Below are 18,230 nucleotides of genomic sequence, written 5' to 3'. Positions count from 1 at the left end.
CCAAGCGACTGGTTTGGCTGCACCTCACAATCATGCCCCTGTTCTGGCCATTTTTTACATTCCAGGACTCAACCAGGCTTTTTAACAGAATTACCAACTGAGTTGACAGGAAAATACCTGAAAGCTGTTAGGAAACTATCTGGATTTTCCAGACTTTTGGTTGGATCAGGCAATTGGCCCTGACCCTGCAGAGGTTCTTAGTGAGGTTCAAGAAAGTCTAACCCCAATCAGGTAGTGATCTGTCCATGATAATGAAATTACAGAAAGTTCTTCCATGTGCAGATTGTCATCCATTCAGCACAGAAAACAAGATGCAGACTAGCATGAGTGGGTCTTCGTATCACTTGGGACAGATTCACTGTTATCATAACTGCCATGAAATTCTGAGGTACTCCCAACAGGTTAGTTTCAGCAAGGTTTTTGAAGAACCCCCAGAACCCCAAGGTGAGAGGATATCAACAGCAATGGATGGATGTTTCAGCAACACAGGTCCTATTCTGTCTGGTGACCTTCATATAGACACACTCAAGCCTGGTAGACTGTGGGATAGGATATCTGGAAAGAGGATGGTATAATAACAGTTCACTGCAATTCCACTTTCTCACTCCCTAGGACTTGTCTGCTGCTACACAGAGAAACCTGATAGATAAAACTAAGGGGCTAAGTAAATGAGCTAGGAAAGCATGGGCCTGACCCATGTTTTCCTGGCCTGGGTGCTAACCCAGATTGTTTCCCAGGCTGGTGCAGATTACCTGTTTGCAATCATGTGGCCAGGAACCTCGTTTCCTCTTCTTATTAGGCGATGGGGGGTCTACTCACTAGTAGCAACACCTGTTGGAGAAAGGAGCATGTGGGGCTGTCTGAGCAGTCAGTTCAGTTTGACTCAGATTAAGGCCATTTGCCCCAGGATTGGGATAGAGCCCCTCGATCCATCTCTAGTCTGCCTGGATCCAGCCCAATCCTGGCCCCAGGGTATTAGCCTGTGTTATCAGAAGAACACAAAGCCAGAGGGAACATGGACCTTTTGGGCTGTGTGGACAGCCCCTAAGAGAAATTAACCCCTGCTTCATTCAACTACCCTCTCTGTAATACAAGTTGGGTAGATGTGCTCACCCAGAATAAAATCCTGGATAGTTGTTGAATTTAGCAGCAACACCATGTTATGCTTCTTCCTCCCATTATATATAACTCCCTCCTCACCTTTTATCTCTTTCTGAAACTCTGATAGCTCCTCCCTGGTTCTCTTCACCTGCCCCCTTCTTTTGGGAACATACATTACCTTGATTGGGTAGGCAAAACTGTTGCTTTTAAACATCTGAACAATATACACTGTGCAAGCAGGCAGATATTAAAAGCAGGTAATAAACATTTCCCTGTGTCCAGTAAAGAGACAGGCTTTCAAACTGTGTAGTTCTGAAATTGCACCCAGAAAGTGTGGGTCTCCCTTTTGATGTCATCCCTCTTGGTGATGAACCTGTAAATTGTGGGGCCACTCTTTTTTTTGTATCACAGGCAGGCAAGGTGGGTGAGCTAAGGAGGTAGTAGCCCGAGCTTGAGCTTACATGGACGGCAAGCCCGGGGGAGACAAAATGGCATGCACGCCAGAGCACGCTGTCACTAAAATCAACAGGACTTGACATCCCATGGTTTTTCCCATATGCGAGGGAGGTGTCCAGAATGGATCCCCTGCGTAAACAAAGGGCCTACTGTACCTATTTCTGTATCCCAAGTGGGCAAAGTAGATGAGCCAAGGGGGTAGTAGTACCTGCTGAGTAAGGGCATTAATCGTTCAAAGAGTAGGGATTCCCACAGGTGAAATAGGAACAGACAGCAAGTAGCAACCAGTAACCTCTTCCTACAGTGTGCAGATGCTTTCCATGGTCTCTCTTATAAAAATGCTGTAAAACAGACATACAGAAGCAAAACATTCTGGAGATACCTTTATTCTACTTTTTTTTAATATACAGTCAGCCCTCCGTATCCATGGATTGAAGCATCCTCAGTTTGAAAATAACCCCCAAATATATACTGTATATACTCATGTATAAGTCTAGAAATTTTAGTAAAAGAATTGACCCCAAAAAACTGGGTCGACTTATCCATGGGCCAAAAAAGAACCACTTTTTCTCTGACTAGAGTGGCAAAAGGAAAGAGCTTAGCCCATCTCAGGGAGCATCTAAAAGAAGCACTAACCCTTTCTAGTCTGCCCACCATAACTCCACTTCTGACCTTTTTGAATGCACAAATGGTTATGCCTGCCAGAACTTTGTAAATTCTTTGGCATTGTTTTCCTTAGCTTCAGCATTTATATCCTTTGTTACAAGTCTCTAAGTTTTACCTTTGACTTATTCATGAGTCAAATCAAAATCCATAATTTTGGTACCAAAACCTGCCCTTGACTTATACATGAGGTCGACTTATAGTTGAGTCTATATGGTAAGTTCCAACCTCCCCCCTTCATTTTGCCATTTTATATAAGGGATACCATTTTGCTATCCATTGTATTTAATGGGGCGAACATCCATGGGTTTTGCTATCCTAGGGTGGGGTGGGGGTTCCTGGAACCAAACCCCAGCAGATATCAAGGACTTGTAATAGTTTATTAGATTAGGGTGGAATTGATTGAACTTTACTTTGGGGCACAGTTCATGTGGGTGTGTGCTAAATAAATGTTATGTTATTAGTATACAGCCAAGAATAAGGGATTATTGTGTGGGAATTGATAAGAGGTCTTTGTAATCTATCCTATATTGTAAATTTTATTTGCATGAAGGCACACCTATAATTTGGACTTGAATTTGAACTTGGCATTCTCTCACATTTGTATGCTAGAGACATAGCTGCATAAGTCTGGAATATAAATATTCAGAGGGATGACATAGCACCTTTGAAACTAACTGTATGAAAAATATTGTCATATAAGCTTTTTAGACTAGGTCTACTTCCTCACGTATGATATTCTGTTTGTATGATATTATATAATATTCTGTTTTTATAGAAACATTCTCCTATCTTCAAGTTTTTATGACTCAGCCTGTAAAGCTTTGCTATGGGTAATATCTACACAGGCTGCCAGATGATGAATTTGTCTGAAAATATTATAGACGAGCCGTAATTTTACAAAAGTTGGTTGCCTTCTAAAGTGAAATATGGTAGTGGATGTTAGATTGTTGCACTGTAACATGATCAGGAAAGCTAAAGTCTTACTAGTGAAGTACATCAGACATGCCTGTCTGCAATGTATTCCACCTCAGTTCTCATAATATACTTTCCTAACACAAGATTCAGACCAAGATTTCTTACTATGTATGCTGAAGGCAGGTGTTGTTTTACTATACATGGACTAAATCCGTTGTTCCACTGGAAGAATTTTAGAAATTTTCATGCTCTCACCCCACTGTATCCCTCTGTGTCACCCAAAAACAGCTCTGGAGAATTCCCCAGCATTCCAGTTTCACTTTTGGGACACATCTGCTTTCCTAGTTCTTCTGGAATTTGCTCTTCTGCTGGAACAAGTGTGCCATTAAACCTGCCCTATAGCTTTAGCTTAAGAAGATGTAATACAGGAGAATAGCTGTATCTTCCTTGCTATTTCCTATATAAATAAATTATGTTGGGAAAGCTCAGTGATTGGTTTTTCAGTTAGGAACAAATACTAAAGTATCTGATTTTCTTATTTTGAAATGTAAAAATAAAATATGACACATCTTAAACTAATGGTTTATTGGATTCTTCATTATAGGGTATTTGTGCAGTGATGTTTTCGTTGTACCAAGGTATTGTTTCCTGATGAACATCATCAACTGGTAAAGTGTGATAAGAGTGTGGTGACCGATTTTTGTTGTTATTTTTGGTAACCAGACTTATAGACTGATACACTGCATGGAATCTTTCTTTGAAATTAAAACCAAGGCTGGAAAATCTTTTAAAAATCATACACAACAGCATTAACGTTTGAGACTCAAGCTGTGAACAAAACTGAGTAAGTGTATAACATAACTGGAGACACATGATGGTGAAGTATACATGATTTTTCCAGCCCTGGGGACAAGAACAGAATTATTCTGTTCAACCTGTGTTGCTGCAGCTGTATGACAGCTTTCCCCATGCATAATACTTACAATTATTGTAGACTGGTTCTATTTTTAAGTGCTCGTAATTAAATAAAAATACTAATGAATATGGTTCTAAAATGGTGATACTAACAGTATAATAGTGCTCTAAATAAGAAGTGTTAATTGAAATAAGATATAAGCTGCCTTTCTGTCAGGTCAGAAAATCGCATTCTCAGGAAGAGACCCATGCCATCATATGGCTAATCATTTTAGCAAAGCAGGGAAGGCTATAGAAGGGCTGGGATTAAAAATCTGCCTTTATCTGCTCCTGAAATCCCCTTGCCCCTCTTTCCCTGGCTATAATTTTTTGTTCTACAAAATATACACATTTAACCTCCCTCCAGTACCTTCCAAGTCTTACTACTTAGGCTGTTTCTTCCTCATTCAACCTGCTATCTTTACAGTGTGCCAATTGTGCTGTCTGCCTTATGCTTTCACTCTCTTTTGCACCCTTATTGCATTTATGCACTGGAAGCGTTTTAATCAGCCTGCATTTGCTTTCTTTAACCTAGGGGATACAGATAAACCATCTGTGCTTTATATTGTGTCCTGGTCTTGACCAGTGACAACACTTTTGCTGGTAGCAATGATTTGCGCCTATCTCATTAAAATAAATAATTCTGTCTTTGCAAACTGCTGACATGCTAAATAATTATAGTGCTGTAGTAGAAATAGGGCAATAAGAGCTTTGACCAGATTGAGCATACTGTACTTATTTGGACAAAAACCAAAACCAAAAGCTGTTTATGCAACTTATCCTTTTACCCCTTAGGGTTACATTTGGAAATATTCTTTAATCATCTGATCAGACATGACTCTTACCACATACGGCTATTTTGAAATAAGACTCTTGCATGCATTAATGAACTAAGAATAATAATGAATGCAAAGTATGCTATTGGAAGAACATTATGATTTTCTGTCCTAAGTGCTTTTCCCTGTCTCCTAAGTTCAAGCATCTGTTCCACAAGTCACTGAAAGAGGTTGCAGAATCACTCCTAAATTGACCAATTTCAGTTTAGGTCTGGAAAAGGGCCCAGTACCAAAACTGTTACATTTTTGTAGAAGATTGGGTGTTTTGGGAACTATTTAGGTTGAAAAATCAGCCACACCCGTACACACAAACACATACACACACAGAGAGAAACTGATAGACAGACAAGAAGATATGAGAGAGCTATGGGCCACCTGCAGTCAACACATTTTTTCCTTTCTCCTCATTCTAAAGTCTTGAGGTTTCTTTTGCCCTCAGCACCTGTTGTTTTAGTGTGCCATATCACTGGGTTTACAGTAAGTGGAAGCTTCCTGGGTTAGGTAAATTGTTTCTTGGGGGGGGGGGGCTATTTTTTGCATTCCTCTTTCAATTCAATTCATAGTCATGGTAGGAAACAAGATATAAAAGAAATGGAAGCAGCAAGATCTCTGAGAGCAGTTGGTCCATTTTATATCCTCCCATTTAGGCCCACTGTCCTAAAGAATATCTTGGATTTCCCAGGCTCATTTTGGCATTATGTAGTGCCAGTCAATCACCTATATGTCTTTTATGCCCCCCCCCGCCCATGGATCTTAGGGTTGGTACAGACCGGCACAATATTCTGGCTTCCTGGTGGTGTGGGGGTATGGCATATGGACAATGCATGTACCACCAGCACCCCCAAAGCTGGTGTCACGCCACTGTGCTGCCCACACAGGGGGCATCTTTTCAGTGCTCCGGCAGTGCAGTGTTTAGAGCACCGAAAAGCCATGGCAGTGGTGGAAAGGGCAGGTTTTTTCTGTCGCAAAAAAGAGCTACATTTTGCCGTTTCTTTTTGGGCCAGAAAAACACTGGATCAGGGCCACAGCATGTAGTTGTTGCGACCCCAATACGGCGATCAAAGAGGCAGCATCAAGCCGACCCTTTAGGGCAGTCTATTTTGGCCCTTAGTCTGTTGGCCATCTGTGAAAGATACTGTCCTGCTCTGTACTGGTAATTGTTGGCATCAAATATATTTTTTAATAATTTCCATTTTGTCTCAGGCAGTTGCTTTAAATTTAATTTCTCCCTATTGTTTTCTTAACTAGTTGACCTCTCCCACAAGCAATCTCCTAACTGAAGGGTGGGCAAAGGGCTGCCCCCAAGGCCTCCATTTTTATTTTAGAATACACCTAAATGCACTTGGGGGTGGATGGATAGCATTTCTACCACCTTTTGAGGTCCCCTGCCCTCCTGTAAAAAACAATTTTTGTAAAATATTTGGGGGGGGGGGGGAACTGTACTGAAATGCTCCAAAATATCCACTAGAGGGCACTTCCCTCCCTCAAGCAATCTAGGGATGGGCACAGTACTGTATGTCCCCCAGGGCCTCCAGTGATCAGAGATATAGTATTATTGAATTTTTGATTTTTGCTCCAGAATGCCCCAGATGTACTCAGTTGTATTGCATGATAATTGGTGGAGTGCCCAGTTTTCACCAATTATTCATTTTTACACCAGATTTGCAGCATCTGGAACTTTATGGTGCAAGTGAAGAAATGCTGCATAATGTATGGTGTCAGGTTGAATGTTGCATTCTCTAACAGGGCTGTGAGGACTAAGCACAGCCAGATGAGCTTCTGAAGACTTGAGTCCCCATAATGTCTGTTCCCAGTTTGTTTCTGCTGTTATCTGGGAATGGGAATGCAAGGTTCCAGTCAACATATCTCTGAAAATGAGGCTGCTTTCTCAAGCCACTTCTGCCAAACTGCATGCACAATCCCTCTCAAAGCCCTAGCTTTGGGGTGCACATAGGTACCTCTAGGACTTACTCACTTAATCATTAACTAATAATTATTTCCTCTCTAGACACACCAGATCTATTCACCAGTATTGAGCAGATTCCTAGTCAGCTGGAAGTGAAGACTAGTAGTCAGGACTCTGCAGGCCACATGGAACTTAACAGTAACAGATTGCGAAACTCTGATTTGAAGGACCTACACATCTGTTAATCAGATATAACTGGTGTAGTTTATCTTCATAAACAATGGAATTTCCCAGCAGAGAAGGGTGCCGGTCATCCTGATGTTGGGTAGCTCTGCCTGCAAAGGCTCCCGTAGGCAGGACAAAAATTAAAGAACAAAGGCCAGGGGCCTGACCCCACCATCGTGGGCGGAGCGACCCCTAGCAATCCCCAGTCTGCTTCCTGAGTTGTTCCAAGTAGGACGCTGTCCAAACTTCTAAGAGGAATTATCCTCTCTTCTCCAGATTAGCTCCCCCAGACTTGCCTGGCTTGACTCCTTCTTCCTTCTTTTCTCTCTTCCAAAAAAAAAAAAAAAAAAACCCTCTCTTTCCTCTCTCTTTTGCCTTTCTCCTCCTTGCCTTCCCCCCCTCTTCCATGGCGAGCGGGGAAGAGGCCAGAGCACAGGGCGAGCTAGCCTCCACCCGGTCAGGGCCTGCCCCGGCTTTGCCGGATGCCTGCCCAGGGACCGCGGCCACAGAAGCCGGCCAGGGGGTGGAGGCGCGGCCGCACCGGGCAGAGGCTGCTGCCTCACAGCCCACTGCTGGGGCCGGAGCCCCCCCATCCGACCCGGTCAGGGTTGGCCCAGGGTGAGCCTGCACCGGCGCCGGACGAGACCACGCAGGGGGAGGAGGTAAGCCACCCCGTTCTGCGGGTGCTTCGCTGGCCCCGCTCTCCCCCAGACCCATCTGCCAGGGGCTCCCAAGAGGCCCTGCTAGACAAGGGAGAGCCCAGGGGAGCGCCAGGGTGGGGGACCTCTATGGGGGTGGCCATCTTACCCCAGAGGTCAGGGAGGGCGGCGGCCATGCCCCATGTGACCCGGAAATGAGGTCACGGGACCGCGCAGCGGCTATCAGCGGGGGACAGGGCGCCATGGTGGACCGGGATGGCGGCAGCCATTCGAGCGATCCTAAGGGGCGCTGGTCCTCCCATTCTCGGGACAGGGGTTCAGCCAGCCACTCCTGCTCCAGCGACCCTCACCCCCAAGAGCCACCAATTGGGTCAGGCATAAGGAGGGATGGGGACGACATTGCCCCTAGGGACTGCTCTGACCCCCGACCCCTGGATCGCCCCTCACCCTCTAGATCCAGGCAGGGTGATTACTCTGATTCAGGTTCCGAATCGGATCACTCCCATCAACCAACAGCTAAGAGAGCTAGATATGCCAGGGAGTCGACCAAAAGAAAAAGGTCCTCATCCCAATCCTCGGAGGACGGGGGGGGGGCGTGGCCCTAGAGTCTGAGGTTTCAGAATCTGAAGAAGGTGAACTCTCTCAAGAAGAGGGAGAGGAGTCCAGGGATGCCCCCATGTCCTCTCGTCTTCTCAGGCCAGAGGACTACCCACTCCTTATCCAAAAACAAACAAACAAACAAACAAAAAAAAACATTAAAACCCTTGGCATCACTCTGCCATCTAGTGAGACTCCTAAAATGGACTCAGACCTTCCCAGGGTGGGCGAAGAGCTCTTCCCAGTCACAGCCTCTTCAGTCCAAGAACTCACTTGTCCCTACAACATTATGCAAATCATTAGAGACGAATGGAACAAACCAGCATCATCTAGCCCCAATCATAGCGCCATTCGGAAACATTACATCCTCCAACGGGGTGTGATGGATAGCCTCAAGGTCCCCCTAGTGGACGCTCTGGTGTCGGCTTTGGTTTCTTCTGCTGTGTTCACTAGGGATGGCGAGGACACCCTCAGAAATCCAGAGGATAGGAGGGCAGAGGGAGCACTCAAAAAAACCCATGAAGCTATCTCAATTGCCATTAGGGCAGCGACCACTGTTTCCTTGGTGATGCGCGCCTCCCTCCAGTGGTCCAAGGAGCTACTGGAACTCCTCCCACACACAGACACCAAGGTCAGACAAACCATTAACAAAATTTCAAAGGCCTTGGCCTTGGGGGCCGACGGCACCCTGGACACCATTCAGCAATGTGCCAGGGCACAGGCGGCAGCCGTTGCGGTCAGACGACAGTTCTGGCTCAAAAACTGGCAGGTAGACTCCAGGTCTAAGCAAAATCTGGCTTTCACCCCCTTTCTGGGAACCAAACTGTTTAGAGAGTCCCTAGACCCAGTGTTAGTGGAGGGAAAGGATAAAAAGAAAGCCTTGCCCTCAACTAAAAAGAGAGATGATAAAAAACAGTTCAGGAAATCTTCCTCCTTTCGATCTTCACGCTCCTTCTTTCCTTCAACTCCTTTCAAGCCAGGGAGTCTAGACCTAACAAGCCTCGCTGGGGGGACTCTAAGTCCAACAAACAAGGCTGATCCACCTTCCCCTCTAAGGGTGGAGGAGGTTCCAAACATCAAAAAAACCAACAAGCGTAACGGGGCCCCTCCAGTAGGAGGTCGCCTTCAGGGATTCGCAAGAGTTTGGGAGGGCTCCACAACAGACAGATAGGTTCTCGACACCGTCCGCGATGGATACAGACTAGAGTTCCACCATACACCTCGAGACCTCTTCATCCCTTCCCCCAAATCCAGTGATCCCAAAAAACACCGCCTCCTACTGGAAGCCATCGACCGCCTGGTCTCTGTCAACGCCATCGAGCCGGTCCCAAAAGACCACTTTCTTTCTGGTGCCCAAGAAGAACGGGACCTGGAGGGCCATCCTGAACTTGAGGCCACTCAACCGATTCATACTCAAGAAAAAGTTCAGAATGGAGATGCTCAAGACCATCCTGGACAGCCTCCAACCCAATGACTTTCTGTCCTCTATAGACCTCCAGGATGCTTATTTACATATTTTAATCCACCCCTCCTCCCGTCGTTTTCTCTGCTTCAAATATGGCAAACGCCATTTCCAATTTGGGTCACTCCCTTTTGGCCTCTCGTCCGTTCCCAGGGTTTTCATCAAGATCATGGTGGCTCTGGTCGCTCATTGGAGGACCCAGCTCATCCACGTTCACCCATATCTGGATGACCTCCTAATCAGGTCTCCCTCAAGACAACAGGCCACTCGAGATACTGGCAGGGTCCTCAGATCGTTGGAGGACCATGGCTTCCTGGTCAATCTGGACAAGAGTTCCATCCAGCCCAGACAACAGGTCTTCCACCTGGGATCTCAGATAGACACGCGCTCAGGGACGATCTGCCTGACCCCAGAGCGGACCTCGACCATTCGAAAGACAGTCCTGAGAGCTCTCAGGTCATCCCGAGCCAGCCTTCAGCTACTTTCCCGCCTACTGGGGCTGATGACAGCAGCTATCGAGTGCCTACCTTGGGCGAGATTCCACGCCAGCCCTCTTCAATGGCTTCTTCTACCTCACCAACAGGCCATCGCCCGAAAGAGTCACCGCAAGATACAGCTACACGACAAGGTTCGACAGTCTCTCAGATGGTGGACATCCCAGGCAGTCTCCAAGGGCCGCCCTATCTGGGAGACAGAAAAGATCCAGATCACCACAGATGCCAGCTTCCGAGGCTGGGGGGCCTACTGCGGGTCCCAACTGGCCCAGGGACGATGGTCTCCGGAAGAACAGTCCCACAGCATCAATTGGCTGGAACTTTGGGCGATACGACTAGCCCTCCAATCCTTCAGCCGGCTCATTTATCACAGGTCAGTCCTCATATGAACCGACAACGTTACCACCAAGGCACATGTCAACCGCCAGGGCGGAACAAGATCACGAGCCCTAATGAAGGAGACACAGCTGCTGTTGGCATGGGCAGAGACCAACCTGCTGTCTCTGCATGCAGAACATCTACAGGGACAACTAAACTCCAAGGCCGATTGGTTGAGCCGAACAGATTTCGATCCAGGAGAATGGAGTCTACACCCAGAGGTGTTCCAAACCATAGTGGAAGTCTTCGGCCTACCAATAATAGACCTGTTCGCCTCACCCATCAACGCCAAGACTCCCAGATTCCTCTCAAGGTTCAAGACACAGGGGGCAGAGGACTTCGACGCACTGACGTGCCGCTGGCCGGAGGGACTCCTATATGCCTTCCCTCCGGTACCGCTGTTGACAAAATTTCTGTCCAAAGTCCGAAAGACCGAAGTGGTGGTCATCCTGATAGCTCCAGCTTGGCCCAGGCGGCCCTGGTTTTCAGAGCTCCTCAACCTGTCAGTCCAAAACCTCCCTCTCCCAACCAGACCAGACCTGTTGTCGCAGGGTCAAATCCACCATCCGGACCCGACCTGGCTTCAGCTTCACGCCTGGAAATTGAAAGGAACATGCTAACCAAATATGGCTATTCCTCCGAGGTGATCGAGTCGATCCTGGCGTCGAGACACCAGTCGACCATCAGGATTTATGAATACACCTTCACAGCATTCAAGCGATGGTGTAAACGCAAAAAGAAGGACTTCATTCGGGTCACGGTCTCCACACTCCTACAGTTCCTTCAGGATGGCATCTCCCAAGGCCTCCGACCTAACACGGTAAAAAGACAGGTGGCGGCAATTACCTCAATACTTCCGCACGACCAAGCTGCTAGGCTCTCCCATCACCCTCACCTCAAGAGGCTACTCAAGGGAGTCACCAACAGAGCACCCCCGACTAGACACCGCTTCCCTTCATGGGACCTTCACACAGTCCTCAAAGCCTTGACGATTCAGCCCTTCAAACCGATGAAAGAGTCTTCCCTAAAACTTCTCACCTTCAAGACTCTCTTTTTAACGGCAGTGACATCGGCCCGACGCGTCTCAGAGATCGGGGCCCTGTCAGTAAGAAAGGAACTGTGCATCTTTCGACCTGACTCAGTTCTGCTGAGACCAGATCCGACCTTCATTCCCAAGGTAAACTCGATTTTTCATTCATCTCAGGACATCGTCCTGCCCTCTTTTTGCCCCAGGCCAACGAATGACCTTGACAAGATATGGCACACCTTAGACGTGCGCAGAGCCATTAAGTTTTACCTCAAGACGACAGCAGCTTTCAGAAAAACCAAAACCCTCTTCATTTCTTTCCAACCAAGATCCAAGGGCAAGAAGGTCTCATTATTGACGCTCTCCAGGTGGATCAGACAATGTATCATCACTAGCTACAAGACCCTGGACCTAACTCCCCCTAAGGACATCACGGCCCATTCCACCAGAAGCGCTGCCACCTCAGCGGCTTTTTCCACTAATGCCCCCCTCGCCGAGATCTGCAGGGCAGCCACATGGAAGTCTCTGTCCACATTCACTAGACACTACAAGCTGGACGTTTTTCCATCAGCAGACGCAGCCTTCGGTCGTGGAGTCCTTCAACAGATAGTCCCACAGTCACCCCAGGCGTCGGCAGGCCCACCCTAGTGGGGTCAGCGCTTTTATAAATCCCAACATCAGGATGACTGGCACCCTTCTCTGCTGGGAAATGGAACATTAGTCCTTACCTGAGATACGTCCCTTTCCAGCAGAGAAGGTCCGGTCATCCTCCCCACCCTTCTTCCTGCCGACGCCGGGAATCCAGTGACTGGGGGGTTGGTCGACGACTTAGGCTGTTATCATTCTCTTGATCTTCTGGGCCAGCCCAGTCTGGTCGCCAATTATGTCTGGAGGCCACTAGATGTTCAACGGGGCTGGTCATTGACTGAGGATTGCTAGGGGTCGCTCCGCCCACGATGGTGGGGTCAGGCCCCTGGCCTTTGTTCTTTAATTTTTGTCCTGCCTACAGGAGCCTTTGCAGGCAGAGCTACCCAACATCAGGATGACCGGACCTTCTCTGCTGGAAAGGGACGTATCTCAGGTAAGGACTAACGTTCCATTCAATAAATCCAGTGAATTGGCTCCTTTGTGACCCTTATTGTTGCTTATGGCCCTTCTGCATTTAATGATGCAATGAAGTACAATCTACTTCATTCATTCAGTTATGAAAATGATTTTTGTTTCTTTCGTGATGCATGTTGTACTCTCTTGTGTAGCCACAGACCACCAGAGATTAACATTTTGTGCATTGGAAAGTGCTTTAGCAGTTTGAGTGACCTGTTCTAAATGACTTTCTTCTAGTAGTCTATTTTAAACCTTTTCTTGTTCATGGAAGCTGGTTTGTTGCCTCTCTTACTGTACTGTAATGGTGATTGAAATTTGTCTGCTACATAAATGCTAAAGCTTCCTGGGGAGAAAATTTTTGAGGCACTTTTTTATTGGAAACGTACTGTACCATACTTTACATAAAGCCAAGCAAGCTGTCACTTTTGAATTGCTTGGCCATATGCTGGACTGTAGTGTATTGTATGGTGAAACATTGAAGAGACTTTATATTATATTTATCACTGAGGCACTTCTCCCTTAAAGTCCATCTGAATCCAAACCAGCTTTTGAAAATTTTGGACTGGACCTCAACAACAAAGGTTAAGTAGCCAGGATGTAATCTTATGGCTTTTAGAAAGAAGTTAGGGGGAAAATAAAAAAAGAAAAGATTTCCAGAATGTCTTGTTGGAAAGCCCTTGGAAAAGAACAGAGAAAAAAAGAAAAAAAAGTGGCAGTTATTCATTTGAGAAAAAAAAATACAGTTATGGTTTATTTACAAATACTAGTCTTGGCAAAGCTTGAAAATGATGAGTTAATTAACCAATAACATTATTCAGTGTGGCTTAACTCCTCTGATTAATGCTGATTAATTGTTAATCCTATACTTTAAAGAATAGATTATTTTTAGAATGTTAGAAGTTTTTATGATGGATATCTCTCTTTTTTCCTTCTCTTTCTTTCTATCTCTGAGATAGATCATATGTCTTCTTACTTGGTAGCCTAATCTGACCACTTTATCATGGGGAAAAAATAGAAAAGCTTTTGAAAATCGTCACAAGAAGAGTTGGCAAGCTATTGCAGAACTGGGATTAAGAAATGATTGAAAACAAAGAGAAAGGAAGAAAAAATGAGGAGTGATTTTTCATAGCCTTTAAGCACTTGATGGTCCTTTTGGATAATCAGGCCCTTTAGAGCTGAAAAGGTTCTACTTCCCACCTGTTGGACAGCGGACTGCATGAAAATTGGTGGAGTTTTTCTGGGCATCATTATGATTCCCTTCAATTCTCCTTCCTTATCAATTTTATTTTACTTTCTATTGTATATGTAAACTGTTATTTGCATTGTGAGGTGCAGTGACCCCTCTTTAACCTTTTAATGTGTTTCTTTATGTTCTCAGGGTTCATACACATGGATAATTAAGTGGAAAGTGTTCCTTAGGTGCCCCATTTCTATTTCTTTGTTACACACACCACCCTCACATTTTGCCATTGCTATTTATTTTCTTTTTACCAAGATTAGGATACAAAATGGTTGATAAAACATGACACACACACACACACACACACACACAAAGGTGTTTAAATGAAAATATCAACGTAAACACTTTAAAACAGTACTTTAAAATACAGTGGGCACTTGGTATCTGCTGGGGTTTGGTTTCAAGGACCACTTATGGATACCAAAATCCATGGATACTCAAGTCTTATTAAATACAATGTAAATAAAATGGTGTCCCTTATATAAAATGGCAAAATCAATGTTTGCTTTTTGGAATTTAAATATATAATATTTTCAAGCTGTAGATAGTTGAATCCATGGATAAAGAATCTGTGGATACAGAGAGCCAGCTGTACAACATTAATAAATATGATGGAAGGCTAGCACCTTCATGTAGTGGCAAGAAGAAGTTTGTGAATACTAATGATAATTCCAGAAATGACACTGTTTGGCCATGGTGGTCTTAATTAATCAAAAGACATTCCTTTTCTAAATATCGAATAGGTTTTATATTAATCACTTCTGTGTCTTGTGAAATAAAACAGTGGGTACATGTAAGCCATGGTAGATGCAAAAGTAAATGATGAAAGTCTGGTTGCATCAACTCAAAGGGAATAATCAGAATTATGTATATAAGAAATAAAGTAGCTTTTCAGGGGTGAGTTTAGGAGTCCCCCACCTCACAAAAAGATTAGAAATGTGAGATTTATCTTTGCCATATGGTTGTGTGGAAGCATGTTATGCAGTGATCAAAAGACATCTTACAGATTTCAGAACAGCAATCAGCAGTCTAGGAAAGGTTCCAAAACATTTCTGTGGATGTAGGGTTCTGCCAAAACACTGTGAGACAGATGGAAAAATGAATGGATGGAGAAGGTTCAATATCACAGTCACTCTGTGCAGATTCACTCTTTCTAAGAGTAAACCGGAGTATGATCCAGAAAGGTACATTTAATATCAGACTAACATCCAAGGATCTGTAGTTAATTCTCACATGGCCTGATGTGAATGCCAAAGTGATCAGGGAAAGTGGTTGGAAAAAGACTGAATAAAAATTCGGAGTAAGTGACCAGAAAGAGACTGAACAAGAATGGTGTTGTTGGTATGAAAGCCAGAAGGAAATTAATGCAACTAAAAAAGGACACTACTCCCTATCTAAAATTTACTAAAGTTGACATAGGTACTTGTCAGAAATTCTGGAAAATTGTTGTCTGGAGAAATGAATCAAAGGTAGAAACCTTTGACTTTATTGAAAAGTTGTGATGAAAAGGGGCCTGCTATGCACTGGAATGTTCTCATCGCATTCCAGATGTGTTCCCCAGTGGGCGATTTTCAGGAACGCTTCTCAAGCGTTCCTGAAAATTGCCCCCACTGGGACGCATCTGGAACACAATGGGAATGTTTAGTGACAGCGGCAGCGTTCTCCCTGTGCGGTAAGATGTGCTCTTTGCTGCCTCCCATCCCCATCACGTTCCCTTTTAGAATGAAACAGGCCCATTTCAGGGCCTGTGCGATAAACTTCTATCTTTCTTGCTTTCAAAATAAAGATTGATAATGATATCTGTACATCTTATCATGGAGTGAAAAAAAATTAAGCCTGTTTCTGTTTTGAACTTTTATAGCGGTGACTGGTGTTTTAACTGATTCTGAGTTCTGGCATGTATTGAGACCACTAAAGCAGATTTTCAGTGACTTCAGAATGACTTGTTAATATCCTACTATATTTCTAAATTGTATTGTATCCATTGCTGATCAGTTTATAGATAAGTAACACATGCAGAACTCTAAAGCCATGTGAGAGTTGCGTGTCAGCATCATGTAAATGTACTTGGCTGCTGCTCAGATTGCACAGACAAGCTTTGTATGCTGACTTTTGTTTGAATTTGTACAGAAGGTCTAATGCTCTTAGAATTTAGTTGCTGAGGCATGCTTTCCTGCAATCATTTTTTTTAATCCATTCTGTTTTGCTTCTCTGGTATGTTGCTGTTTAGAGATTAAATGAGATGGAAAGGACCAACTACCCAGGATGCATTGTTAGAAGGAGGGGGCAAATTTGATTGTCGTCAGCACTGGGTTTCCATATGGGTACTTAAAAGCATTTGGCTTGCAGATGATTACTCTAAAAATAGCTTTTGAGCAGAGTTTGTGGCAGGGTCCGATTTCGGGTTTTAGCTGAGTTGGCCGTAAGAAACTTTCTTCGCTGCTGATGCGAGGCTTACATGAGGGTGATTTTTAGCTGATTATAAAAGACACTGATACCATGGCTGAAGATTCAGGTATAGTTCTGGAAGTTTGGAAAAATCAACCTGTTTATGATTCATGCTGGCAACAAAACTGCAAACATATTGTATGATGTGACTTTAATCTGAAGACTGAATAGAAGCATTAATTGTTAAATATCTTAAAACTTGGTATTTTTTGTTTCTAGTTTGTGTGATCCTTTGAAATAAGATAATCTTACATTTGATAGTAAGAATCTGAAAATGGATTGCACTTTCTCCCCTTTTTAAATGGATAAAAAGAACAGAAATCCTTTAATAGTAAATGTAACATATTAATAATATAGCAAAAGTTTAGAAACCCCTTTAAAAGATGTCAAAAACTAGTTCAATGTAATGTTTTATGTGGTTTTAAAGCTGCATGGTTGCATTTTATGTGGTTGTTATTTCTATGTATACTTGTGATAGGCAAAAGCAAAAGCTTACCACATTTGGAAACTGACCTACTTTTGCATTGCTGGCTCTGTTTGTCTGGAGGGCTTCAGCTATGGTCTAGCTCTCTAGAAAGTGTTTAAATCAGTAAATTGTACCTCAGTACAGTATATACCTCTGGCTCCCAGGTGATTCCGTAATTGTTAAATGTGAAATCATAAACCTAAAAGACAAAAGTTAACATTCTGATTGATATAGATGAGGGAAGAAATCTGGGAGTAAAGCTTGGACAACAGAAATTGCTCTTCTAGGAGGCAATTGGATTTCTCTTGAGTAGATTTCTTGTGCATAGCAGCAGTGGCTTCACAAATCTAAAAATAAACGTGTGCTAAGATTATAGCATTTTTTTGTGAAATTCACTTTTCAGTTTTAACTGAATCTCAGGGGAAACTATTTATGGCTATTTGACAAGTCATTTTCACACTGTACTGTCACTTAAATATCCATGAGCTTGCTGTATCTCATAGTGTGCAAGATTATATCCCCATTACTTTGAGACAGGCTAGTATATGAAGATATAAGCAACTATATTATCAAATATTCTGTACATACCTCCCATAATGAATAGTAAAGGCTATATTGAATGTTGTATTAGTTAATGAAAGTTGTAGAGTTCTAATGACTTTTAGATTAAAGCCTAAATAACAGGTAGCAATCAGTGATGAAAATAAAAGAAATTGGGACCCATTAAATTGCAATTATGTACATACTTGTGATCTTGAAAATGAGCAAAGTGTATTGGCTCCAGTTATCAGACAAACTGATGCTATTTTGTAACCAAGATTAACAGATTTTATTCTCAGTAATTTAGCATTCAAATTTTTCTGGCTCTTTGATTGTTCTGGAAATGGAACATTTTGATTTTGTTTGCCTGGTAGATTTTAAATGGTGACTTCTTATAACTGGAAGTACATACCAAAGTATTTAGATGTGGATACTAATGGGGCAATACTCATTCATTGCACCTCATTGCATGATTGCCTTAAAGGATTTCAAATTGCGGTTTCTTTCATTCTTATAATGGAAAATACATAACAAACTATTTTGATGTGGGTACTAATGGAGTAGTACTAATTCATCTCACTTCACTGGGTTATTGCTTTAAAAGCTAAATTAAATCAAAGGTTTACCTTTTTATGGCTTTAAGGGACCAGTGCTTGGCTTACTACAGTACAAAACTATTCACTGACTTGAATTGTAGAAAGTCAGTAGTGTTAAAAATCAGAAGCCACTCCATGAATGTACCCTAGATATTTTTTA

The 18,230-nt window shown here is 43.7% G+C and overlaps 1 protein-coding gene across 17 annotated transcripts in view; it reads left to right on the top strand.

The window, feature by feature from the left end:
• ASPH (aspartate beta-hydroxylase) overlaps positions 1-18,230 on the top strand; it is a 253,820-nt gene that overhangs the window by 11,545 nt on the left and 224,045 nt on the right. For 2 of the 17 annotated variants that reach the window (XM_042463721.1, XM_042463716.1), the window contains exon 1: positions 16,378-16,535. The exons of the other annotated variants lie outside the window; for them this stretch is intronic. In XM_042463721.1, the coding sequence (XP_042319655.1) occupies positions 16,520-16,535 (16 nt within the window). In that variant the 5' untranslated portion in view covers positions 16,378-16,519. Of the gene's footprint in view, positions 1-16,377; positions 16,536-18,230 lie in introns of those variants that run through there. 17 annotated transcript variants of the gene reach the window in all.

Source organism: Sceloporus undulatus, chromosome 4 (assembly GCF_019175285.1).
Source record: "Sceloporus undulatus isolate JIND9_A2432 ecotype Alabama chromosome 4, SceUnd_v1.1, whole genome shotgun sequence".
NCBI classification, from domain to species: domain Eukaryota; kingdom Metazoa; phylum Chordata; class Lepidosauria; order Squamata; family Phrynosomatidae; genus Sceloporus; species Sceloporus undulatus.
The sequence above is the reverse complement of the archived record's forward strand: the minus strand, read 5'-3'. Positions and strand labels throughout refer to the sequence as shown.